Consider the following 26742-nt stretch of genomic DNA (forward strand, 5'->3'; position numbering starts at 1 on the left):
CCCATCTACCTGTGCCCTGGCCAATTCCCTGGCTACCTGCTATTGCCTGCCTGCCTGCCACAGAACTTGCTGGCCAGAATGGGGAAACTGCAGAAAAATATTGTAATCTGCTTTATGCATATTGAGAAGCAATACTGAAATGTAGGAACCTTAGGACAGATTGTTGGTGATTCATGGTAACCAAGGGTGCCACATTTTACCATGATTCCAGTATTCACACATAACAACAAGCCTTTACTGCTATGGCAAGCAACCATGCTTATTGTAGTCAACAGACCCCAAACTAAATATACAGTACACAGAATCTCAAACATGTAGTATAATGAAAATACAACTATATAGCATACCAATAATCACAAACTGTTCTCTGGATATGATCATTTCAGTTGCAAATAGTGAGTTGCTTTGTTGCAAGCTGTTTTCTTGTTCTCACTGCTATAGGTAGAAATTCTGCTATGATCAGTAACATCATTTAAATAGTATATTTCATTAGATATTTAATAAAGAATAGAAAGCAGAGAGTGGGAGTAAAAGTGATAGCAATTTCTTCCAACGGGGTTCTGTACTAGGACCAATGCTTTTCAGTCCCGTTTATAAATGATCTGGAGTTAGGAGTAAGCAGTAAAATGGTCAAGTTTGCTGAGGACACCAAACTATTTAGAGTGGTTAAAACCAAAAGGGATTGTGAAGAGCTCTAAAGCATTTCTCCAAGCTGGGAGAAAGGGCATCAAAATGGCAAATGCATTCAATGTCAGCAAGTGTAAAGTAATGCAAGTTGCAGGAAAAACATTTGAACTTTATGTAATAGGCTGATGAGATCTGAGCTAGCAGTGAGTGATCAAGAAAGGGATCTTAGGGTTGTGGTGGATAGCTTGATGAAAATGTCAACCCAGTGCACAACTGCTGTGAAAAAGGCAAACTCCATGCTAGGTAGAATTAGGAAGGAATTAAAACTGGAACTGCCAATTTTGTTCTCTTTTATACAAATCCTTGGTGCACTCATACTTGGATCTGGTTGCTGCCCCTGTGTAAAATCTCTGCAATATTTAGCAGCATGCAAAGTCCTAAAGCAATGAGCTATTTAGAGAAAATCATCAGGTCATTGGTGTCTGGCTGCAACTATGGACTGCATGAAGGTTAACAAACTGAAGCTCAGTCCAGACAAGATTAAGAGACTGTTGGTGGGTGGTTCCTCTGATCAAGTAGTATGTGTTCAACTTATTCTGTATGGGATTACACTTTCCCCGTGGAGCAAATTCATAGTTAGGAGTGGTCTTTGATCCATCTTTGCCACCTGAGCTTCAAGTGATTTCAGAGGCCTTCTACCAGGTTTAGCTAGTGGCCTAGCTATGCCCCTACTTGAACAGGAATAGCCTAGTTTCAGTAATCTATGTGCTGGTAATCTTCCAGTTAGATAACTGCAATACATTCTATATGGGATTGCCCTTGATGATTGTTCAAAGGTGCAACTCACACAAAAATGCACCAGTCAGATGAATAACTGGGGCCAGAAGGTCATAACATATAGCACAATTTCTAGCACATTTACATTGGCTGCCTGTATGCCTCCAAGCCCATTCAAGATTCTGGTTTTAACCTATAAAGCCCTCTATGGCTTGGAACCACAATACCTGATGGAACACCTCTCCCAGCCTCAATCTACCCAGAAACTATGATCCGCATCTGGGACCATCTTCCAACTGTCATCTCCAAGGGAGGCGCACAGAGGCAACAAGGAGGAATGCCTTTTCAGTGGTGGTCCCCCAACTAGGGAATAAATTCCCTGCTGAAGCCCACCTGACACCAACACTGTAGTCTTTTCAGCATCAGGTTAAAACTGCCCACTATTTCTAGGCATTTAGTGGCATATGATGGGTTATGTCAACTGTTTTAATTAGGTCTAGCTTTATTGAAAATTTTAGATGTTGAACTGTTTTACGTTTTTGAGTATTGGAATTTTAGCCATTTTAAATTTGTATACTGTGTTTTATTGTATTTATATTTTATTATACCTTTTTGTATTTTGATTAATTGTTGTGAACCACCAGATAGCATCAGCTATTGGACAGTACAGGAATAAGGTAAATAAATCATATGAGGTACCTACCCAAAGAGCAAAGTAAACAGGTTGTACATGAACTAGCCAGAAGTTTCTGAAAAGACTGGTTTGTGAAGACAGATACATTCTACAGAAGCCTAAATGTTTAGCTTGAAATGTATATCAGAATTACTACCTTTGCTAGTCTGTCCTTCATTTGTGCTTCCCCTTAAGACTAGCTGCATGCATAGTAGATCCAGAGTCTCCTTGTCTCTCTTTCTGTATGTATCTATTTTTCTCCTGCCTTTTTCCTCCAAGGAACCCCAGGCAGCCTAGGAACGGTATGTGATCGTCCCTGTCTAAATTTATCACCACAATGTTCCTTTGAGAGAGGTCATGTGATAAAATGAAAGAACTGCTGGATTCAACCTGGACAGCATGTGCTTCCTGAAAGGTGCCAGGAAGTAGTTGAGGGCGACAACCACTGCTTTTGGCCTAAGAACAGAGAGGTCACAGTATAGGAAAGTGCTCTAGAGGGGCTTTTGTTTAAATAAAAGTTGGAGGTTGTTTGGTTTTGTACGGGTGTAATTCATGAACTTTGAAACAAATTAGACTGACAGTGTCTGACCCCAAGTCACCAAATGAGCTTCATGGCTAAATGGGGATTAGAATCTGAAGCTCCCAAATTCCAGTATAACGTTCTAATCACTACATCACACTTGCTTTCAGAGCCATACATGGAAGTCACTATAGCATTGTAGTAAATACAGGGCAATGCTATGGCAAATTTGTGCTTGTCTCTATCCTCTCAGCAGGACAGATTTGCCTTATTGTTTAATGGAGGAGAAAGGATTTGCATGAGAGATGAGAGAGAAACAAGCCAGTGGATAGTAGGTTTATCCCCGCCCCGCACGCCGCCGCCATTAAGAGGAAGTTGAGAGGAAAAAGAATGCTTCCCCATTTTATTTTAACCATTAAATAAATAATGCAGTATAAGGGCACTGTAAGTCTCAGTTATCTGCTATGTATTTTGATAAATGTTTTTTTCCAGCTTGTTTCTGTGGAATTGAAGAGGTGCTTTTGTTGTTCTTTTCATCTATATAATATTTCCAGAGTTGAAATCCTTTTTGCCATTATGTCAGTTATCAAAAAAATTAATGTTCTTTATAATGATTGCATGTTTAATTCCACAAGCTACATGTGAGTTGTTTATTTATGGGTAATTACATACCAGCATAAATCAGAAGTCAATATGAACAGCTATTTTCATTCTGGGAGTACTTGTCAAAGATAAGAGGAAAGGCAATACTTTCTATGAACAACACATCCAAGATCAGGAACTAATATTCTAACCTATCAATGTTTTTTGATCTCCCCATTTGGGCAAACTTACCATTTCTGAAGAAAGTTTTCTTTCTCAAATAGCTTCCTTGTCACTGCTCATTAATCATACTGGAGACCTTAGAATTGGTGCTACCTTTACTGAACATCTTTTATTGTGTTTTTGAGTAACTCCCAAGCATTTGGGAGAAATGTCCTTTTTATCACTTTTCTTATCTTAGAGAAGTTTCCTCTTTTGAGGTAAAACCTGACTGAATTGGGCTTCCCTGACACTTTCCCAAATACATATGCAGTTTGATAGTGCTGTGGTTACTGTTTCTGATGGGCTGAAAAACACATCTTGCACTAGATACTGAGAAAGGGGTGGACCACTTAGGATTAAGGCCAAGGTTGCTTGGTTAGTTCTATGGCATAGTATTTGGGGTAGCAAGAAATTTAATCTCTTTTTTGGAACTGAAATATGCCTTTCTCCAGTCAATGTGAGGGTAATTACATTCACCCATTACTATAGCACTTTCTTGTTTGGATATCTTCATTGCAAGCTCTTCCTGAGCACTATGGTTAGGGAAACATAGTATGTCCCTAATAATGAATTATTTTTGGGTTCTGGTATTGTCAGCAATTCTGTGGAGGAGCCAGATGAGATCATGGAGGCTGCTGCATGTTCAATTATACTATTGGTGGATAATTTTCAGTTTCTGCAGTATGAGAATATAACCACATTGCTTGGAAAAGTGAAGCCAGCCACCTACTGTTCAGACTTGTGTCCATCCTGGCTATAAAAATGCAAGGGCAGGGTGGAGGGGCTGACTGACTGGATGGTATAACTGACATAAGCTTCTTTGAAATGGAAATTGCTGTAACCCCTCTAAAACAGCCTTCCTCAACCTGGCGGAAAAAAACTCAGTAATTAGAAATATGAAGAGTACCTATTATGGATGAACAAATCTGTCACTATCAGTTTCTCTCAATTTTTCATCTTTCCAATCTTTAGACCACTATTTTTTTTCATTTACTATTACATTCAATACATCTTGGACTTTGCAAAAACATTTTTCTAAATTTTACATGGAATTTCCTAGGCACTTCTGTATGCATTTAGCCTAATGCTTGCATTTTTATGCATTTTTCCTAACTCACACTTTTTAATGCAAGCAGTTTTCCTAATGCAATGCATCTCATCTGTGAATGCTATATTCTCCAATATATTCTCCTCTAATCAGCAGCTCACATCCTGATTCTCACCTAGATAAGGATGTACCAGCTGGTATCTAGTTATCTAGCTGGTATCTTCCATCCTAAGAGGAAGTTTGGGAGAAATATCTGGCCCTGAGAACAGAGAGGAACCTCAGATGTTGCTGGATTAAGTTGCTCACTTGAATTATCACAGGTTCTGTAACTCTTGGCTGTCCTGTGAGTAGCTATTCCAGGAGAGAAGATAAATCAGAATTTTAGTGTACACATCTGTAATTTGTTCTAGTATATTACTATATTAAGGAATGGTGAAAAGAACAGGTTAATCTTTTTATTAGGGTTATGTTTGGCTTTACACATTAGAGTACAGGCACTGAAGCAACATGTATAACTCCTAGGAAAATGCAGGAGCATGCAAACTAGTTTAGTAAGCAGTAATAGCAACTTGAATATAAAATGGCATTCAGTTCCTCAGTGTAGTGGATCGATGGCACTAAGGATCTGGATCAGTATAGTGTATGTACAAAGGTATAAACTATAACAGGCCCAGTTTCACCTTGCATGTGGTCAGTGTACTGGGATAGCTTTCTCTTCCTAACATTGAAAGCACCCCAATGGTCCAGAGGGTCCTTTCAGGGTGTTCTCTGAAATGGTTGCTGACATGTCCAGCCACTGTGTCAGAAGGTAGGGTTCAGTTTGTAAGCATGGTAAACATAAGGCTGCATTCAGAGTGGAGAATAGAAAGATGAATGGTACACTGTGTATCAGTAGAGTGTTGGCAGCTTTGGAAGTATCAACACGTAAGTCTTTCTCTGGGGTTACCCCCTGGCAAATGTGATAAAGTTAATTTGGCACAGAGTCTGTGGCTGGGGAGCAGGGAATGTTGGACTCCACTTATCACAGTGGTGATGTATTCTCTTTGTGTGTCTGAGCCACCCAGATTTTCAGCTATCTCAGGGTCTCTAGGATGGCTCAACATCCTCTTCTGAGGAAACCTGCTATGCTGGAGACATCCACCTCTGGAGGAGGCTAGCAGGCAGAATTTTCTCTTGGATTTAGAGAAGTTTATGGCTTTCCTCCTCTGGGTTAGAAAGGGAACGTCATTTTCATAGAATCATAAAATAGTAGAGTTGGAATGGACTGGAAGACCATTGGGTCCAACACCATGCTATTGCAGGGCACTAAGTTACACTATCCCACCCAGATGTTTGTTCCAATGCTTTTTGAATGTCTCCAATGAGGGAGAGCCTGCAACTTTCCCAGCTAATAGGTTCCTTTGTTGTACTGCTGTGACAGTCAGGAAACTGTTCCTGGTGTCTAGTCTAAATCTGGTTTCTTTTAACTTAGGTTCATTATTTTGTGTCCTGCACTCTTGAATGGATGAGAAGAGATCCTCTCTTCCTTCTTTGTGACAGCCTTTCACATACTTGTAGAGCACTTTCATCTCACCCCTTAACCTTCTCTTCTTGAGGCTGAATATGCCCTGTTCTCTCAATCTTTCCTCACAGGACTTTGCCTCCAGTCCCTGGATCATCCTTGTCACCCTCCTCTGTACCCTTTCTAGCTTTTCTGCATCTTTTTAAAACTTAAGTGCCCAGAACTGGACACAATACTCTAGGTGAGGTCTGACTAGTCCTGAGTATAGGGGAAATAGTACTTCACATGTTTTGGAAGTTAATGCAGCCCAAGATAGCATCTGCCCTTTTTGCAGCTACATCACACTGTTGGCTCATATTTAGTTGTGATCTAAATTAACCCAAATCCTTCTCCTCTACGGTATTGTTGAGCCAAGTATTCCCCATTTTGTAGTGATGCATTTAGTTTCTTGTTCCCAAGCGAAGGACTGGGCATTTGTACCTATTGAATCTCATTCTGTTGTTCTCTGCCCAGCATTTGTTTATTTATACATTTATAAACTGCCAGACAGATCAAACCCTAGGCAGCGTACAACAATAAAATTGCAATCAAACAATTAAAATCAATCAAGAAGTCCTGGGGCACTTTGTCAAAGGATTTGCTAAAGTCTAGGTAGATTGTGTCCACAGCATTCCCACAGTCCATTTGGGAGGTTACCCAGTCAAAAAAAATGAAATCAGATTAGTCTGGCAGGAGCATTTCTTGAATGCTTGGTCATTGTGTGTGCTGTGCTGTGTGCCAATGTTATGGTTTTGTTCTTGGTTTCTTTCCCTGTAAGCCATCCAAAGACTTTTTTATAGTAATGGATGGCATATAATTTTTTTAAATAAATAAATCCCTTCTTGCAGCAGGCAGTGAACTGTTTGTTGTCCTTGCCACCAGGGGTGAGTTAGTACCAGCAGCAGTCAGAAATGTGTTCAAAGAATGTATTGGGACCATGTGACGCTGGTAGACATCATTAGCTTGTGACATAACATTTCCCTATACCAAAGGCTCTTAAGATGGACTAGCTGTCAGTGTCCCAGTCACTCAGGACCTCAAAGAATACTGCAGATGGAGACCTCATAGCTGCTCTCTCTCTCAATACCTGGAGGGGCATATTTCTGATGTTGCCATTAACTGATAGAAGGAAACATTGGTTTATTAACCTGTACATTATCTAACATTTCCTTCAGCATCTTGATGGCACCTGTATTAAGAGTTTAGCACCATATGAATTAAATCAGTAATGACAGTTAAAAAGCAAGTGATCTATCAAACTGACTTCTTGGTAGTTGTAATTTTAAATGTCTGTCTATCCAAAATGCTATTTGGAAACTACATTGATGCAAAATGCAGTATGATGATTCATTATATGAACTATATTTCACCAGTCTCTGAACCTAGTTCAATGTGCTGGTTATTACCTATAAAGCCCTAAATGCCTGGGACCAGGACATTTCAAGGACTGCTTGCTTCCATATTTATTTATTATAGTTGTATCTCACTCTTCTTTCCTGCAAGGAATCCAAGGTGGCTTACATAATTCTTCCTCTCCTCCCCATGCTATTCTCACAATAACCTTGTGAGGTGGAGGTTAAATTGAGAGTCAACGCCTTGTCCAAACTCTCTTAGTGAACTTTGTGGCCAAATGAGGACTAACACTTGGGTCTCTCAAGTCCCAATCCAGTAGTCTACCAACTACACCACACTGGCTGTTAAGACTTTAGGTTCATCATCTGAAGCTCCGCTTTGTGACCCACCATCAAATGTGATTGGGTAGGTGGGCATACAGGACAGGAAGTTTTCTGTGGTGGGATCCCACTTATAGAACTCTATAAGTAATCCCACTTATATAGAGGGATCACATTGCTTCTTTTGATGAGAGGAAATCAGCAGAAGCATTCTTATTTGAATAGGCCAGCGGTCCTCAAACTTTTTCAATAGGGGGCCAGTTGAAAGGCTGCGGTGACCGTTGCAGGCCAGTGAGGTGGGGGTGCCTGGGGGTGCAGGCCAGTGAGGTGCCGTTGGGCGTGCATGAGGCAGCATCGGGTGCCCGCGGCAGTGGCTCGCTCGCTCGCTCAGAGATCTCCTAGAGAGTCCAAAACCGTCTCTGAGTGAGTGAGCCGCCACCTCCCTGCCTGCGCTGTGAGGCAGCGGCGAACGTGCATGTATGGGAGGCAAGCGGTGGCTTGCTCGCTTGGAGACCATTTCTGAGTGATCAAGCCACTGCCTCCCCACCTGCGCAGCAAGTGCGCGCGCAGGCAGCAAACGGTGGCACGGGCTGGATGGATGGCCATGGCGGGCCGAATCCATACTGTTGGCCGTACTTTGAGGACCCATGGAATAGGTTTTTGTGACTAAGCTGGGTTTTGCTTGTGTTCTTATGTATAAAACTGTTCTGCTTATGTCTCTAAGCAGTAACCTAAAGAACAGAGTGGTCAACCAGCTTCAGAGAGAACCATGAATATCCCATCATATACCTTCTAAGCCTGAAGATGTATCCCTCCCCTGAACCTTAATGTGAGGTTTCCCCTGCAGTTTCTGCTTCTTGGCTATGCAGGAGGACAAGACTCCAATGTAACTGTGGTCTCTTTAAGAATTAGACAAGCATCAAGCAGGAGTGGAACCTCTGAAAGTTCTGGGCTTGCTAGTCTTAAGGCTCCCTTAAGTCTCTTGCTGGTACAAGCAAAAAGTCAAGTCCAAGAGGTAGAGGCAGAAACTATCAGAACCTCGGACCATGCACCTTAGGGACATTGGCTGCAACATTCCTCTCCCTTTGCAGCTGTGATCGCCTGTGATACACTGTCCAAGGTACTGACAGCTCCAGCTTTAATTCTATTCTCTTGTGCCTGACTCTTGCTTTACTAGATTCTTTGATAGTGAACCACCTGGCTTAGGATTCTTCCACTGTGTATCCAGCCAAGCCAGAATAATTCATGTTTTTAATTTTCTGTATACAGAGATTTAAAAATTTAGTTACTGATCTATTTTTTGCACTGTGCACTGCCTTGAGACTATTTATTAAACAATGGTATAGAAATATTTTCATTAAAAAGTGGTACTGGTCTGGGGGAAGAAACCCAGGTTGGAGCAGGTTTTGAGGAGGTATTTGCCAACCTGCACTTCTCTCTTCCATTCTAGGAATTTGACTAGGGAACTGCATTCCTTTTAGTTCTGCTGAACCACTCAGTGGCATTCAGCATTATGCACTGTGGTATTTTTTTGGGTCTGTTTAACTGTGGTCCTGATCTTATGTGAACAAGAAATCTCAGAAGGTGACTTTGACAGATGATTTTTCAGCCGCATAGCCACTGACCTATAGGCTCTACTTCATCCCCTGTGCTTAACATCCACATGAAGCGGCTGGAAGAAGTCCTGAATTTGGAGGTTAGATTTTATCATTATGCTGCCCCTGAACAAAAACTAACGTTGGCGATACTCAGTTCTGTTGTTTGCCATCACATGCTAAGGAGGCTGTATCAGTCCTGAATCATTGTGTGCATTCAATGATTACACTCAAGTAATCAGTTTAATCACTTTGATCCAGCCAAGATATACAAGGATTAGGAACCCAGCCAGTTCTGGATGGCACAGCAATCCTTCTGAAGGATGAGGTCTGCAGCTTGCAGGTGCTGCTGAATGGTAAGACAGCTACTGCAACCAGGAATGCCTTTGTCTAGGCTCAGCTGCTGTGCCAGTTGTGCCTCTTTCTGAAGATAACTGATTTGGCCACGATGACTTATTTCTTAATTGTATCCCATTTAGAGTACTGAAATGTGATCTATTTGGGACTGCTCTTCAAGAGTGCTTGGAAACTGCACCTAGTGCAAAATGCTTTCTGGCACATACTTGAACCAATGGTCTTGGACCAACTGCACTGCCTGCCAAGCACAACTCAGTGTTCTGATTCTTATTTATAAACTGGGGGTCAGGCGACCTGAAAAACTCAATCTCCCCACTATTAAAGATGTGTTTTGGAGATCTTCCTATGTGTTCCACCACAAAGAGAGATTGATGGGAACACAGAATGGGGCCTTCTCAATGGTATCTCAGCTGTGAAACTTTATCTCCAATGAAATTAGACTAGCCTATTTTTTTGTTTAGCATTAGGTGGAATATTACAAGGTTTATAGTGGCTTTTTAACTTCACTCATTATTTTTATTTATTATTAGATTTATATTCTGCCTTTTTCTTTTTAAAGGAATCAAAGTAGCTTCATTTTATTTATTTATCTTTATTTTTGAAAGATTGTAGTTCTTAGCAAGCTGTGTTATGTTTTAAAGTTTTTAATTATATGTCAGTTTGGGCCAAAAGGCAATTCAAAAATAGTTTTAGGAATTAAAAAAATTAAATGCAAAAATATAAAGAAAATCATGTTTGTTGAATGGCATTCAAATATAATTCCCCCTGGCAGCCAAGTCATGCCTATAATTAAGATGGTTTATATTGTGTTTGAAATTGAATTGTGATGGTTATCTGAAAGCATGAGTGTGGCTAAGGATCCATACTTCTGATGCAATATAGAACCCTGGTGCAAGACTGGATTCTATCCCCAGGCTATGGATTCATAAACAGAATATGCCAGCCTCTACATCTAAAAACCTGGGTAGATGCCCCATTAGTATAATTTTGGGTATTTTTTAAAACTTAAACAATATTTCAAAAAACATATAACTCATATTAGGCAGGCAGGGGTAATGTATCATACAAAGTCATCAATCTGGAGGTTTATTAGTTTCCTTAATTGGGATTGTGTTCAGAAAAATTGGCTGCATGTCAATCTACAGTAAACACATCCACCCAAAAGTAATAACGCAATCCTCTTGGAATTAATTGTAAAATGTCCACAGACTTACACCTCTTTATGAGGTTGGACCATTCTAATGAATAAGATTATCTTTCAGCTTGCTAGGTTGATGGTACAAGATGCAGATACAGTGTTGTAGGAGAACCATGGTGAGCTACAATTTACCCTAGTCCTTTCGTTGTATTCATCCCTTAGCAAACCTAGGTCACTCCTCCATTTATCTTCATAGCCTGCTGCAGCAAACAGGGACTCTTGCTTTCCCCCACCCAGTCTGCTTTACTGTTCATGCACATTACTGCTACAACAAGCCAGATTTACAGATGGGATGGCAGAGCTCCATGATTAAAAAACAAGCAAACACAAAACTAAGCTGCTGCTAAAAACTGGGAGAACTACTCTTATGTTTCAGGAAGAAACAGGAGTGCTGGAAGACTGATTAAGGATTTCTGAAAAAGGAAGCAGACCACAAGCTACCTAATTCTACATATCATATTTATGGAACTCTGTTCCTGGGAGTGAGAACTGCCTGTGTTAACTGGGTCTGTCCCCAGCCTTCATCAGCAGAAGGGAGGGAAAACCTTACATCAGCACTGCGGCAAAATGGACAGCTCCATCAGCATTTCCTCCAGTCATGCTGGGCTGGGAACATGCCTTGCAAAGAAAGATATGCCATCACCACTACCAGATCTCTCCAACCCTCCTACAGATCCTTCCCCTGAAGCGAGCTCTAAAATTTTAGCTTGCCACACCAGCCACCTCCCATTCAGCAGCACTGAATCGCCACCCAAATCCTCACTTCAGCGTGTCGACATCATTTCATTTCTAAGAAATAAAATCATCTCCATGATTGTGCAGAGCGCCAGAAGAACATCCCCACCTACCCAGCTCTTGCCACTTGGCGTCACCTCTTTCGCCATGTATCCAGTTACCACCCACATCCAGCATTTTCCAGCAGCTGTCCCTAAATCTCACGACTCCTACTTTTAAGGACACCCGCGTCAGTCTCCGCACCTGCAACCTCAAATCCTTTTGCTTTTGCCTTCTGCGGCTGTAAAGTTAGTAAAAAGTTCCACTGAATCCAATGGGGCTGGCATCAAAGGAAAGGTGTTTATGACGGGGCTGCCTAGAGCGCCCCGACCTCCCCAGACTCCAAATGTCCCCCCGCCCACACCAATCTCCTCCCCTCGACCGCGCCCCAAAAGCGCACGTCTCCCGCCTTTCTGCAGCGCAGGCAGCGACCCGCCTCCCTTTATAAGACCCAGTCGGGAAGGGGAGCCTCTCCACAGCTTCCAGAATGAATTTCGGCTCGGATCCTCACTACTTGGCTTCCTCCTACAGGAAGATTTTCGGGGAGTCGCCCCGTTACTCCGCCCGCTTGGGAGGCTCGGCGGTGAGCAGCAGCTACCGCTCACAATCTGTGTCGCGCAGCAGCCATGCCGTTTCCTACCGGCTGGCGCAGGCGGAGAGCTTGGACCTCAGCCAGGCGGCGGCGGTCAACGACGAGTTTCGCCTGACCCGCACCAACGAGAAGGAGCAACTGCAGGGCCTCAACGACCGCTTCGCCGGCTACATCGAGAAGGTGCGGCAGCTGGAGCAGCACAACCGCCTGCTGGAGGCTGAGCTGGGCGCGCTGCGGCAGCGCCACGCAGAGCCGAACCGCCTGGCCGAGCTGTTCCAGGGCGAGCTCCGCGAGCTGCGCGCCCAGCTCGACGAGACCGAGGCCGCCCGGGCGCAGGCGACGCTGGAGCGGGAGCGCATGGCCGAGGACATGCAGCGCCTGCGGGCGCTCTGCGAAGAGGAGGCCCGCGCCCGGGCCGACGCGGAGCAGGCCTTGCGCGCCCAGCAGCGGGAGGCGGACGGCTCCACCCTGGCGCGCATGGCGCTGGAGAAGAAGGTGGAGGCGCTGCTCGACGAGGTGGCCTTCCTGCGCAAGGTGCACGCGGAGGAGCTGGCGGAGCTGAGCGCCTCCCTGCAGGCGCCGCCCATGGTCGCCCTCGAGCCCGACTCCGCCAAGGCCGACCTGACCGCGGCGCTCAAGGAGCTGCGCGCGCAGTACGAGGCGCTGGCCGCCAAGAACCTGCAGGCGGCCGAGGAGTGGTACCGCGCCAAGTTCGCGAACCTCAGCGAGCAGGCGGCGCGCAGCACCGAGGCCATCCGCGCCAGCCGCGAGGAGATCAGCGAGTACCGCCGCCAGCTGCAGGCGCGCACGCTCGAGGTGGAGAGCCTGCGCGGGGCCAACGAGTCCCTCGAGCGGCAGCTCCACGAGATGGAGGAGCGGCACAACGCCGAGGCGCTCAGCTTGCAGGTGAGAGCGGGCGGGGCACGCCTGCCGGCGCTCGCCGCGCAGGTGCCCGTGCCCGTGCCCGTGCGCGCACCCGCAGAGCTGCCTCGCGCGCGACCTTTTCCCGGCAGGGCATCCCGCTCCCGCGGCGGAAGCGCCATGCGTCCCCGTGGCTGGCATTGAGGTCCGCTGGAATTGGTTCGATTAAACGTGGCGGCCGCCAAGTGTCATGTGCTTTATCGGGTGCCATCGATTAACAGGCCGACAGACAGACGTTTGTCTGTGCAGAGCCGTCGACAGAGCGGTCTGTTGGGGAATTTCATTTTCCAGGGTCTCTGCTGGCCGCTATTGGAAAGAAAAAATAGCTGGCCTGCCATTCCTTGTGGATGAGGCAATAGAGACGTGTTTTCTGCCTGTTGTGGAGTCTTGAGTATTTGTATTTCTGCGAATGCCTCTGCTCACGCTGTTATTATTACCTTACATTTAAATTTTGCCTTTTTATGTTCTTGCAGGGACCAAGGTGGCTTGGATGTTCTCAGTAGCACACACCATGGGATTTCTGACAGCTGTGCCTTGGGATTTTAAACAGAGATCCATTTATGCCATTAGAGGCATAATCCTACTCATGTTTAGATAGGAAAAAAAGTTCCTACAGTTTGATGCGCTTGATCGGGGAGCTGCTTGTTGCATCCTTGGGGCAACCCATAGTGTTGTTGTTATTGCTATATACACCCTTTTCCCTCTGTTGCATTCCCTGAAAACAAATAAAAGGATTTGCATTTTAAAAAAGAGAAAAAATCCTACAGTTCTCAGCATGCCTCAGCCAGTCATAATGCTGGGATATGCTGAGAGTTGTAGGCCTGTTATATTTATAGTTTGCCCTTTTCCCCTTTCAAGGAACTCAAGGTGGTTTACACAATCCTCCTCTCAGTTTTATCCTCACAACAACCCTGTGAGGTAGATTAGGCTGAAGAATCAATGACTGACTCAAAGTTACCCACTGTGCTTTGTGGCAGAGTGCAGACTAGGACCCAGATCTCCTGGAGCTCAGTCCAACACTTTCAACCACTGCACTGGCTCTCACATTTTTTGTCTGGCTAAACTTGAGTTAGCATTGAGCTCTAAGTGTTTTTTCCCTGTGTCTAGTTTTTTGTTTTTGTTTTTTTGTTATAAAAATCTTGACTGCATCCTCCAGTTGAATCTACGTGTCTTTCCCTTGGATTGACAGAGTCCTGCTCCATACATCATGGTGGCATAGGTGCTTCCCTGTTGCACCCATACTAATATTCCCTGCCAAATACATTCCTGAGTTATTTGGACCTCTACCTTGTGGTCCATTCCTTGGGCCTAGTGCACTTTGCAGGATTGCCCTTTTAGATCATTTTGCATCATTCCAATGAAATACATTTATATACCCCTTTATTCCATGAGCCAGAAAAAAACTTTGGAACAATGATTACTTTTCTATGAACTATCTGAAATGCTAACTTTCTATTATCAGGAAGTGTTACAAACTATTATTTGGTAATGGAGAAAGAAGACGAAGGTTTCACTAATTCGTGTATTTTTCCCATATCAGTATCTTAGGCTGAAATTACATTCACCTGACCTATAATACATTATTAATAGAATAACTGATGATTGCTGTTAGCACAAATCCTGCCCCAAGACCATTAGAAAAGGGAAGAGTCACAAGAAGAGCATGAGGAAACAAATAATAAATCAGATATTAAACCATTACAATAAAATCCACTTTCACCATCTACTCAAGTTAAACAAGTCTTATAGGTTGCTTATGGAAATAATCCCAGAAAACTATATCTTTTAACATGCAGTGGTGATTCAAAATAAGGTAATGCAAGACTCATATTGAAAAGTTAAGGTCACTCTTCAGATGTGTATTGCCAATTATTTTCCTGTTTCCAGCTGAGCCAGAGGTTCTATTTCCAGCCCATATGTTCCTTATCTGTTTAGCAATTGAGTGTATGCTGCCCTCTCTCCTGTGCAGATTCTGTTACTGTTATGCATCTGAAGGCACATCTGTAGCACTGCCTTTTCCTTCTCTCTTGGTATAATTTCATTTTCCTGCAATGGTAGGAATAATTATCCCGAGATTAGTATTCTGATGGTGTATCTGCTTAGTGTGATCAGAAACACTGGGTTTGAATGTCATCCTGGGTGTGATCACAAGCACTGGGTGATGTCATCCTCAAAATACCACTGATCTTATATGGAAGGTGTTATTCTTCTTGTAACTTCGCCCCCTGCTTCCTGCAGTATTAAGAAAAGAACATTGAGACACAGTCTGAATTACAGCTAAAAATGGACTAAAATTATCATATCCTTCTCCATGGTACTGAATAATATGCACCACAACCATTCTATTGCTAGCTGGTCTATATTTCCTCCTTTCAATAGGCAGTTTCCATAGGGAAGTAGCTATCATTCCTTGTTCTGATCAAAGATGACATCCTTGGACTTCAGCAATAGGCTTTTCAAATTAATGCATGGGTATCGCTACCACTATATTGGAAGCCACTGACTGACATCAGATTTGGTTGTTTTAACCTCACTCTTCAGCCAGGCTCCAAGAGTACATAAAACCAATAAAAGCAGAGAAAGTCAGCCATAAAAATAGCATAAAACCAAAAGATAAAATGCCTGAGCACTGAAAAGTGAGCAGAAGTGGATGCTGCTTAGACCTTTTTGGAGAGCACATTCTAAAGTCGGGGTGCCATAACTGAAAAGGCTTTGCTTGGGATCATCCACCTCACTTCCAGTGCTGGTAGGAAAGTGCCTCTGAGGAAGATGGTAATACTTAAATAGCTTCATGTTGAAGAGGGATTGGGCCTATATTTTGGTACATCAGTGCCTCCCTGAAAGAAATTCCACTCAATTTTTCAAATAAGAGTGACTGAGACAAGGGTTAGGACTGCATTTACCCATGCAGTAGGCTTCCACATTGGAAATCTCTCTGGCTTTCCTTGAAGCACAGAAACTTTAATAAACTATTTCAGTGTATAATGCAGTAATAGTGTTAGAATTTGTTTTTATGTTCAGCACTCAGCTGGTAGGGCAGTTAATGAAGAAAACCATAGAAGACTGTGAAGGTTTCCAAATCCAATTTTAACAGCATGGAGTGGTGAGAGAAAGAGCATGCAGATTTTTCTGGATCATTTGAATGTTTAATAATCCCTAAAGTATACTGTTTCCTTCTGGACATTAGAAACACCTGCTTTAGTTTACTTCATTATATTTATTATACAAATAGTCTTTTTTTACTAATATTGTGGACATGCTCTATTGTCATGTCAGTGCAATCCTATGGTAACTAGACTGAACAGCCATAGGATAATTCTCAGTACTGGCTCCAATCTTAGAAACTAGTTCCTGGGTCAGAGCAGGGATTCTGACTACGGAGTGCTCTTCCTCCACCCATGCAGCCAACATGGAAAGAACTGCTCCATTTATGACACTGGTCACAAGAGGGACCTTGGAGATGGACTTGAGTGGGAGAGGAGGAAGAAGGGTCCATTGACATCAAAAATATTCTGGCATTGCCTCAGCCACTGCTTCCTTTGCTAATGTTCCAAGGTGCCACATTTAAGATTACTGAGATCAGTGATCTAGGTGTTTTGCATGGCAGGAGGAACATGGAGGCAACGCTTGCTTCTGCATTTAGGCCACCATGCATAGATTGTCCATAGAATGGAGGATTGCAGGCAGCTGCATTAGATTTTACCCTTAGTGATCCATTGCAAGTACTGCTAACAGATCGTGGAAGTGTTAATTGAAATACTGTAGTTTTAATGTTCTGTGAAAAGTATGTCTAAGCATACCCAGTAATTGAAATGATATCACACTGAGTATCCTGTATTATTCAATTTGAGCAAATTATTCAGTGCTTTAGTTATAAAATGGCAGCATTTAAATATATAAATCCAAGGATTATATATTGAAAATGCTGCATTTGATACTTATATTAGCATATTAATTTACATTGGGAAATCTAGAGCGTTTACTAGAGAGGCCGTTCAAAAGATGAAGAAAGTATTGTATAAAGGCCAAAGTCCTATATGGGCTATATCAATATATTGCCTTGGAAATAAACAACTCTCCACGCTTCATAGTCCTCTTCCACATTTTTGAATCTAAAAGAATTTCATTACAATAGCACTTGTCAGCCTTGGGATAGGCAGTCATAATCCATCTGCATTCAACCTTCTTCTTCTGATAATAAAGCCATCACAGGGAATTGTGTTGAATCAGGAACATCTATTTTAACAGCCAGTTTAACCATGATTTCCCTAGTTATTTTAAGTGCCCCTATTTCCTGCCTATAAAAGTTTAATGGCAGGGTAGAATGTTGTCTGGAGTAGAGACATAAGTATACAGTAGTTGATTATTATACAGTTTGCTCTATAAAGTGCTAAAAGTTGCAAACCTGCACTTACTTAGGAATATTTGTTCCAGTAAATAGGTCTTATTTCCAAATAAATATGCATAGAATGGTCCTGCAAGACTATTGACATAAGGGGCTGGACATAATTGGTATGTGGATCACATCCCAACAGTGCTGTATAACTTAAAGCAATGTTTCCATAACCCAGTCTGCTATGTATGTAAAAAGCTTTTATCATTGAAGATGCACCTATGCTTCCTAAAAGATCTGTTTATCTAGACTTCTGAACTTTTGATTCTTAATTCACTGAATTTCTTTGACCCTGGAAGAGTTGTGTAGAAAATGAAAGAGAAGCACTTCCATCCAATACATTGGAAGATTTTTTGCAGTCACACACATCTTAACTGAAATTTCATTTTGCCTCCAGATTGCATTGTGTCTGCTGCACTGAATTAACAAGGTCTCGCAATTTGTGATAAGAAAATGCTCAACAGTGTCACTGGCTTTAAATGCTTGTTACCTTTTATCCTCATTTCTCCGAACTGCAGGAGACTGTCAGTCAGTTAGAAAGTGACCTGAGAGAAACAAAGAGTGAAATGGCTCGACACCTGAGAGAATACCAAGATTTACTCAATGTCAAAATGGCCCTGGATATAGAGATAGCAGCATACAGGTAACGTGACTATCAGAGCCCTGCTCTTTCTCATTGGTTATTCAAACATTGTGAACCCAAATTAGCATTGTGATGGAGCTGTATGCTGAGGCTTAAGGAAAGTCAGCCTAACTCTGCCCACTATGATTCTTTGTCTTGTTTTTGCATACACCAAATGCGTAGGTAAAGTGAAGTGAGAACAAGTGTTTTCCAGCTTCTCAGACATTATGAATCAAATATCTATTCGTTTTAGAACATTTATATACTGCTTCTCATTTTAAAAATCCCAAAGCAGTTCATCACAGCACATCATTAAAAGCATAACAATATTTGGATAAGCTGACGGTTAGGAAAAGCCTTGGTAAACAAGTACATTTTTAGTAATTGTCAAAAGCGCACTCTCATCGGTGCCTGACGTATTGCAGAGGGGAGTTCATTCCAGTGGAAGGATACCGCCACAGTGTAGGCCTGCTGCCATCTTGTTGCCAGATAAAGTACTTCACAGGGTGTGGCACATACAGTAAGGCCTGCCCCACAAACTGTAGCAGCTTGACAGATCTTTACAAAAGGAGATGATCTTTCAGGGTAATCTGGTCCTAAATTGTTTAAGAAAAGACAAACAACTCTAAAAGAGTCCATGGCATATGCCATAATAAATTTGTCTGCCTTTATGATGCTCCAAGATTTGCTATTGCTTTTGCTGCAACAGACAAACACACCTATTGGAAGTAGACAAAGTTGTTGATTGTTAGTACCAGAGCATGGTAATTATGTCAGACTTCTATATACATAATTACCATGCTCTAATTACCATAGCATTCTAAAAGATGCTATGTGTGTGGCATTCAGTCTCACTGCAGAGAAAGGAGTTAGAGGCCCTTAAAACAGAGGAATTAGTCTGTGTATGGATTGCACAGTATTTAAAAATACCTATTTGAATCATGTCTAGGTGCTTCAACTGAACTCTCCCCACACTACTATGAGTTTTACACTTCATTATTCCTGTTTGCTTGAGTATACCTATACACAGGGCTGTTTTACTGTGTACTAGGGCCCTTGGAAACCTGGTTGTATAGCTCCTGTTATGTAACATAAATAGTGACATGCTGTATATCATCTTGTGGAGTCAGACAGATACTTTTAAGTTATTCAGACTAGAGAGAGAAAGGCTTCGGGGGTGGGGGCGGGGAGGAGAAAAAAATAATTCAGGTGTGTGTTCTTGAAAATTTAAAAAAAAATCTCTGGGAGGGCTGGGAAATTGGTATTTGGAGAGATTTCTTGCTAATTTTTCTTTCAGTCCTTCACATCTTTAATACAACTGATTTGGCTCTTAAAAATACAACACAGAATTCAGTTGCAAATCACTATTTCACATATAGTGCAATTTTAATACCCAATTGGGATATGAATTCAATTGGAATCTGATAACAAGATGCTTGAATAATCAGAAATATGTTTACATCAAGTCACTTTGCTCTTGCAGTACTTGAGCTAATGCTTAAGGCAAATTTGGATAGTCAAGAACTTTTGATGATACAGCTTTTGATAAAGCTGGACTATCCTAATCTATAACCTAGAGGTCTTGGACCAGGGAGAAGCAAGTTTTTCAAACAAGCATGATTCCTAATGTTCCCCCCACCCCATCCCCAAGGGTATCAGTGGTGCCTCACAACGTTCTCACTTCTAAATCTAGTCAGATGATGTATACAAGAACCAGGGGTTCTCTTTTTCAATTGTTTGTGGTTAACAATTCAATTTGTTAGCAAGTCTTCTTTCAGATATCATGAAAACTGAAAATTAACAACCTACCAGTTAAATAAATGATGAGTTACCTTATGTGCAAACCTAGTCTCATTTTCATTGCTTGTAGCGAAAAACAGCATGGAGATTTCACTATTTCAGATTCCGATAGTTTGTTGTTGGGTTGTGAGCTTTGGATCATTTAAAGTATGGGTTGTTGTTACACATGAGCCCAGACCAAGCAATGATGGTATCCTCCTGCACAGCTGCTGTACATGCTGCTACTACAGCATTGCAAAGGTTTTTCAAATAAGGGGAGGGAAGGAACCAGTGAAGGAGAGGTGAAAAAAAGAAACCAGGGATTGAAAAAAATAAACATTTTTTTCTTTCAAATCATCTGCCAGACAAGGGAACAAATTTTGGTTACTGATGGGTTAGCATTATGTATGAACTAGTTCATAGTACATTTAATCCTAATTTTCATGGAAACTAGTCACTGGTGGTCCTGCCACTCTAGAAATGTGCTTAATACTGAGCTGAATATTATTGGTTGTTGTACTAACAATCTTTTCTTTTGGGATATTTACAGGAAGCTGTTGGAGGGTGAAGAGACACGCTTTAGTACTTCTGGCATCAGCATCTCATCTCTAAATCTCCCTTCCAACCCCATTTACTCCTTCCAACCCAGGCTCTTTAGTTCATCTGTAGTCAGCAGCTCCAAATTATCTCCCACTCTCTCTTTTAAAAAAGAGGAGAAAGAAGAGGCCAAGTTGGCTTCAAAAATCTCATCAAGCCAGGTAGGGGAAGCTTTTGCTGAAATGATTGAAGAGACCATAACATCCACTAAGAAAACGGAACGAACAAACCTGGAAGAAGGGAGCATTGCAAACCAAAAAATGTAACCTTTAACCATAAGCACAATTAGCCTTTAAGGGGGAACAATATAGCTTAGACTATAAATTGCCTATACCTGAATTAAGGTGCTTACTGGCTCATGTACACATAACATTGTAATGGTTTACCTCACTAGACTAGTTCAACAGGAGCACCACATTCAAAGTTGTCAGGAGGAAAGAAGCAGAGGGTCTCAAAGCTTAACTTGGAAAACTCTGTAGAACTAATTGGTCAAGTGCATAGAAAAATCTCAGTGTTTCTTAAATTAAACAGAAAAGTTCTAAAGTTACAGCTAGGATCAAAGGGTAAAACCAACATTTATTTAACCACTCTTAAATGTAGTAGAGCTCTTTCATATGACTTATGCCATGCCATCCAGTCTCAACTCCAATGTAAACACTGTAAGATGCACAGTACCAAATAATTGCACCTTATCAGTAAAGTGCAGATTAATCTTCGCTGTGTTTTGAAGGCAAGAAATTCACAGATAATTGAATGCTTTATTCTAGCTTTTCCCAAACTGGTGTGCTCTTGATGTGTCAAGTCCGGCTCTAGTCAACCCTAGCTAATAGGCACACTGGCTAGGGGTGATGGGATGTGTAGTCCAATATATTCAAGAAGGAAGGATGCTCTACTTTGTTTTCAGTCCTTTTGGACCACAGGGATAGAGAAGACAAGGGATCTTTTGTCTGCTTTGCTGTGGGCTGTACTCTTTGCAAGGGAGCACAATGCATCTGGAAGTGCCAGGTAAAAGCTACTAACCTAGGAGGTGTAAGCTCATTTAGGAAGTTGAGGATTGTACCTCACAATATGTATATGTGAATGAACTTGGTGCACCAACACACGAAGGACTTTCTGTGTTCTGTGATGACTAGCACATTGTGAAGAAGCACTTACTAACTACATCTTTGATTATCTTGATGTTACTCACAATATTTTAAAATGGACTCAGTGTGGTGTATTCTTCCCCTTTTAAAAAAAATCTACATGGTCAAATAATTAGGACTCTTTGGGCCCTGTCTTTGCTGTTAGATAGTTGCATGTTCAGCCATTAATGTGATTTACCTAGTGAGCCACTGTTCTGTCCATTTTACCTTATGCCATATTAGAATCACCAGTTTACAAAATTAGTTATTGCTTAGAATCAATAGTGCCTGCCAGCTATCAAAGGATAATTAAAATAAATGTTTGTTGTTACTAGTTTCCAGATTTTAGCCTTAGGTTTATAGTAAAATAAGGCTAAAAAACCCCTTTGTGTCAAAGCACAAGAGTCCTAATGTTGTTTCAAAAGCTATATGTTGTTTCCAGTAGGTACAATCTACAGTGTAAAATCATGGAGATTCTGGCTTTTGAGCCGCCATTAGAAAAGGAGTGTAGATTTATGCCAGCTATGTATTCTCTATTATGGAAAGCAATAGGGTTTCTATGTGATATATTGAAATAAGGTTTGTTAATAACATACCTGTTAAAGATTTTTCCTTAATGTATTTTCTTAAATATATTCACTGCCAGATGGTGACCTTACCAGTGAATTATAGTGACTATTTTGGCTTTTCATTGATAGGTTATGAGGAGCATATTTGTTTGGTTCTACTGGCCAGATCGGGAAATGATGTACCTTAGAACTGATGCACTTGTGCGTTTGTGCACGTGTGCACATACACTTTTGTCTGCTAAATAAAAAAACTGGTGCTGTAGACTGATAATGGAATTCTGTCGTTTCCAACACATTGGTGAAATTAAGTTAACTCACAGTTTTGCAGCAAACAACTCAAAAAGAGTAGTCATAGGAGGAAAAATTCACACCTACTAATTTCCTCCAGAGAGGAGGGGTTCGGTTAGGGTAGAATTCCATCTTTCACGTGGGTCTGCTAAATTTCAGTGCATTGCTCCAGTCTACCATTTGAATATGTGCCAAGTTTTATATAGAATTTATTGTTGTAGATTTTCTTTCAATGCCTTAAAATTGCCAGCAAGATTGCTTTCTGCAGAAGTTGAAGACTGTTTTGTGATGTATTTGCATTGATGCATTCTGCCACAAGGCTTGAGATCATGTTCTAAGAGAAACTGTTTGTTCACATTCTCTCCTGCTCTTCTGTAAGGCACAAATAAATAAAAGACTATATGACTTTATGCAACTAGTTTTGTCTTTTGTGATAATCGACTAAATTTTGTAAATTAATCACTCTTGAAATATTTAAATAAGCAGTGATAAAGAATGAAAGTTGCAAAGAAAAATGTTTACAAGGTCTATGAGCAAGATGGAAGAATTCACATAGTTAAATTCTTTAATAGGTTTACCATTAATAAATTGTGCATATATAGGTTACATATGGAAAAATAAAAGTTGAATCTTCATCCGGATCCTTACTTCTCTCTAAGGTAGTAATAGTCAGACATTGTGGTCACTTACAACTTACACTTCACTTACCTAAACTTTTCTTTGGTCCATCAGACCCAAAGGCAGGAAAGAGTGCCCAGAAACAGCAAAGATGTGCCATGATGACATGGTTTTGTATTGCATTCTGAACTATTTGAGCTAAAGGAATCCTCCTATGAGTTAAGCTACTCCTGTTTGTACAAACACTGGGATGTGGGCCTGAAAGTAAATGTGTGGTGCATGAACAGAAAGTTGTAAGCAAGCCTAATTTCTGAGTTGGCATAACTTGATTACTGATAATACTTGTTTAAACAACAGCATTAGTTTCCAAATCTCTGAGTTCAGTGGGAAAGGAAAACCTTAAAAATCTTTATATCCCTTCACAGAACTTCACCAAACCAATGAGGCATTGCCACCATGACAGGACCAAATGAAATACATTAGTAATTATCACAAAATTTTGAAAGAAATAAGACATGTATGCTAAAAAGTTAAGAGTAAAGGGGAAATCACTTTTAAAGTAAGATAGAAACAGAAACAGAGCAAGTCAGACATGGCTACATGAGCAAGGTTGACTGTATGAATCCCACAGAATCAGCCCTCCCCTATCTGTGCTTGAGAGAAATGGTATCAATTGTGGGAAAGACATGCAATGACATAGTTGCATCATTCATACACAGGCCCTAGTTGTGGAGGAGTGTGTTATTGGAAGACTACTCATATAGCTGGGGACTACATTTGAGAGACACTTGCTTAGCCAGGTAGTACTGTGTTTCCATAAGTTACCTTATTTGGTCACTGGCCAAAGGCTAGGTTTGAAATTGGCAATGGTTAAAACACTGGTGTGAGAATTGTTTAGAATGTCTACCAAGCTGCCATAGTACATGCCCTCATTTACTGGTCCATGATGGAAATGAAGATAAAAATTCAGTAAGCCAAAAGGAATTAGCCTTGAAATGTATTACTAATGTGAACATTTTCTTACATTTACCAATTTAATTCAAAATAATCCAATTTAATTTCAGTTTCAGTGTTCATAATACATATAGCATTGTGTTGAACAATACCATGTACAAGAATCTAGTTAAAATAGTGGTTGGTTACTGGCAGCCCAGTGCCATAGCTTCGTTTTGTGTTAGCAATGCTTTGCAGAAGAGGACACTCTTGTTTTGGAACAATGAAAAGCCACAGACAACCTTAAGCAAGGTCATTCAAGCCATTAATTCAGGAGTGAAAAACCTGCAGTCTTCCAGATGTTGCTGGACTGCAGCTCCCAACAGTCCTAGTTAGCAAAGCTGATAGGGATAAAATTACCCATCCTTGCTTTAACTGAAGCCCTTAACAAGGGCTGTATTGACCTGTAGTGTGCTGTATTTTTGCATAATACAGAAAATACTGCAAGGGCTAGGGTAAAACTTTGATGATCACAGTCATTCTCCTAGAACTCTAGTTATTCACAGCATGACTCAGTAATTAATGTGAAATTAAGCAAGCTAAGCTATGGGCCATTTCACTGAAGCAAATTATTCTACCATTTATGTTGATTTCAAGTAGTATATAAAGCACTTAATTTTCCTGGAAATCATATAGGAAGCTGCAAATGAAAGCTAGTGTAAGTCTGGTGCCGATTACATTAGATACTGAAAAATGAAACTCTTAAAAGCATGCATTTTACAAATGGCAGCACTTCCCCAGTTAGCAGATATTGGAAAGTCATTCTGCTCCATCTTGAGTAGAAACAGAAGTTACAGCTGAGACATCCTGGGAATAAGGTACTAATACCAGGTTGCTCCAAGCAATGGATGTCATCTCCAGCAAGCGAAATTACTCCCTTTCCATTACAGAACATATTTATTTACTTGGCAACTCTTTTACTTTGTAGTTACAGTTACAGATCTATGTGGAATGTTTCTTTTGAGAGCAACACTCTGGGGAGGAAGGACACATTACTGGTACAGTCAGCTGCATTTCCCTTAAAGCCTTCCTATTTGTTGACTGTAGCTCCTGTTATTCTAGAAATAATAGAAAGAACTTGAGCTAATGTTTAGCATTCAAATGGCACATTGATTTTTAATTTTTATTTCAATAATTAATGCACATAAGACAAATTTATAAAATAAACAACAGGCAAATACTACAGAGCATGGTCTGGTGGCATTATTTTAAACAATGTTACTCATAAAATAATTTCCATTATGTTAAAATGTGTCCTAGATTAGGTAACCAAGGCTGCAATCCTGAACACATTTCTGCATAAACCTCTGCAGCACTGCACTGCAAGACAGTCTGCTAGCCTAAGAACTCTGCAGTTTTTCATGCTTGAGCACATCATGTGTAAGAATTCAGACTTGAAGGGGGGGGGGATTTGATTTTTCCACTGTACATGAGCATCACCAGTAAAATGTCAAATTTCAAACAAGAGTAGCATATCTGAGTACCACCTGTTTATTTAGAATGTTTGCATCAGTCATAATGAATTCATAATTGTATGGTATTCTAACACCAGAGTCAATAGTATCATAAATATGCAAACAACAGAAAGCACTAGAAACTGCAGTGTTGATAATGAATCATTATCTAGTTTCCAAGAATACTACTGGCAAGACTGAGCTTTATGAAGCCTTAGCTACGTGGTGCTTACTGTAGCTAAAGATAATTTAGATGACAATGGCCATTGCTATTTCTAGGAAATTGATCTTTCCAGAATCAGATGAGAAAATAATGATGAGTATCTAATAAATCTGCAACATCTTATTTTAAATTAATTAAAATCTCTTTAATTTGCAGAGATTTTGATTTGAAGCAGACCCTGGGGCTTTTTGTCTTTAACCATGTATAAAAATGTTTTTTTTTTATTATTTTTCTCCAGTTTTTGCATTATCCCCAACCACAAAACTGTAAGTCAAGCTGAATAGCAGGAAAAAAAAATGCCAGGGAGTGTCAAAGGAGAACCAAGTAATTCTGCAGTTGTTTAAAGATTTATATCTCAGCAGAATCTCTTTGGGTTCCTTATTTTTTTTTAAAAAAAGAAAGAAATCCTGGCAACATCAGCTGAGTACTGAAGAGGAGCAAAGAGGCCAGTATTTTCATCATGGAAAAAAAGAACTCAGTATTACTCTCAAAATATTGGTGAATGAAAATACCTCCCCTTGACAAGCTCCAGTGAAGATGGAGCTTCCATCCTATTATTGCTCATGCTATTTCTCAAGTCAGTATCAGTAGTATCAATGTATTATGTTTGTTGGTAGAGTGGCAGCAGACCAAGCTGAATAGAAAGGTATCCAAATGAGATTATCTAATAGGATAAAGAAATATTGATACTGAGATGGAGTATTGGCAGTATCAACTAAGTACCTTGCTCTTGACCAAAGACGCAGAATGTATTGGAGGAATTTCTAAGTGCTTAATTCCATGCAACAATTTTTTGTTTGTTTAGTCGCAAAGTCATGTCTGACCCTTCATGACCCCATGGACAACATTCCTCCAGGCTCTCCTGTCCTCCACCATCCTCCGGAGCCCACTCAAGCCCACACCCACCACCCCAGTGACCCCATCTTCTCCAGCACCACAATTCAAAGGTGTCAATTCTTTGGCGCTCAGTTTTCCTTATGGTC

General features: G+C 41.1%; 2 protein-coding genes across 2 annotated transcripts in view; one reads left to right on the plus strand and one right to left on the minus strand.

Moving 5' to 3' along the window:
- The first annotated feature begins 12073 nt into the window (after positions 1-12073).
- INA (internexin neuronal intermediate filament protein alpha) lies at positions 12074-20756 on the plus strand. Its single transcript, XM_044450289.1, has 3 exons — positions 12074-13084; positions 18011-18135; positions 20444-20756. Exons 1-3 carry the CDS (start codon positions 12074-12076, stop codon positions 20754-20756), a joined length of 1449 nt encoding a protein of 482 aa, XP_044306224.1.
- A 4171-nt stretch (positions 20757-24927) lies between these two features.
- Positions 24928-26742, minus strand: part of PCGF6 (polycomb group ring finger 6) — a 28648-nt gene continuing 26833 nt past the window's right edge. The window contains exon 9 of the mRNA XM_044437917.1: positions 24928-25140. Within this exon, the coding sequence (XP_044293852.1) occupies positions 25102-25140 (39 nt within the window). The 3' untranslated portion in view covers positions 24928-25101. The remainder of the gene's footprint in view (positions 25141-26742) is intronic.

Source organism: Varanus komodoensis, unplaced genomic scaffold (genome assembly GCF_004798865.1).
Source record: "Varanus komodoensis strain SLA01 unplaced genomic scaffold, ASM479886v1 scaffold1, whole genome shotgun sequence".
Lineage (NCBI taxonomy): Eukaryota > Metazoa > Chordata > Lepidosauria > Squamata > Varanidae > Varanus > Varanus komodoensis.

Coding starts and splice junctions, on each gene's coding strand:
- INA (XM_044450289.1), top strand. CDS start 12,074: ATGAATTTCGGCTCGGATCCTCACTACTTGGCTTCCTCCTACAGGAAG. Junction 13,085..18,010: donor CCGAGGCGCTCAGCTTGCAG/GTGAGAGCGGGC, acceptor TCCGAACTGCAG/GAGACTGTCAGTCAGTTAGA. Junction 18,136..20,443: donor ATAGAGATAGCAGCATACAG/GTAACGTGACTA, acceptor GGATATTTACAG/GAAGCTGTTGGAGGGTGAAG.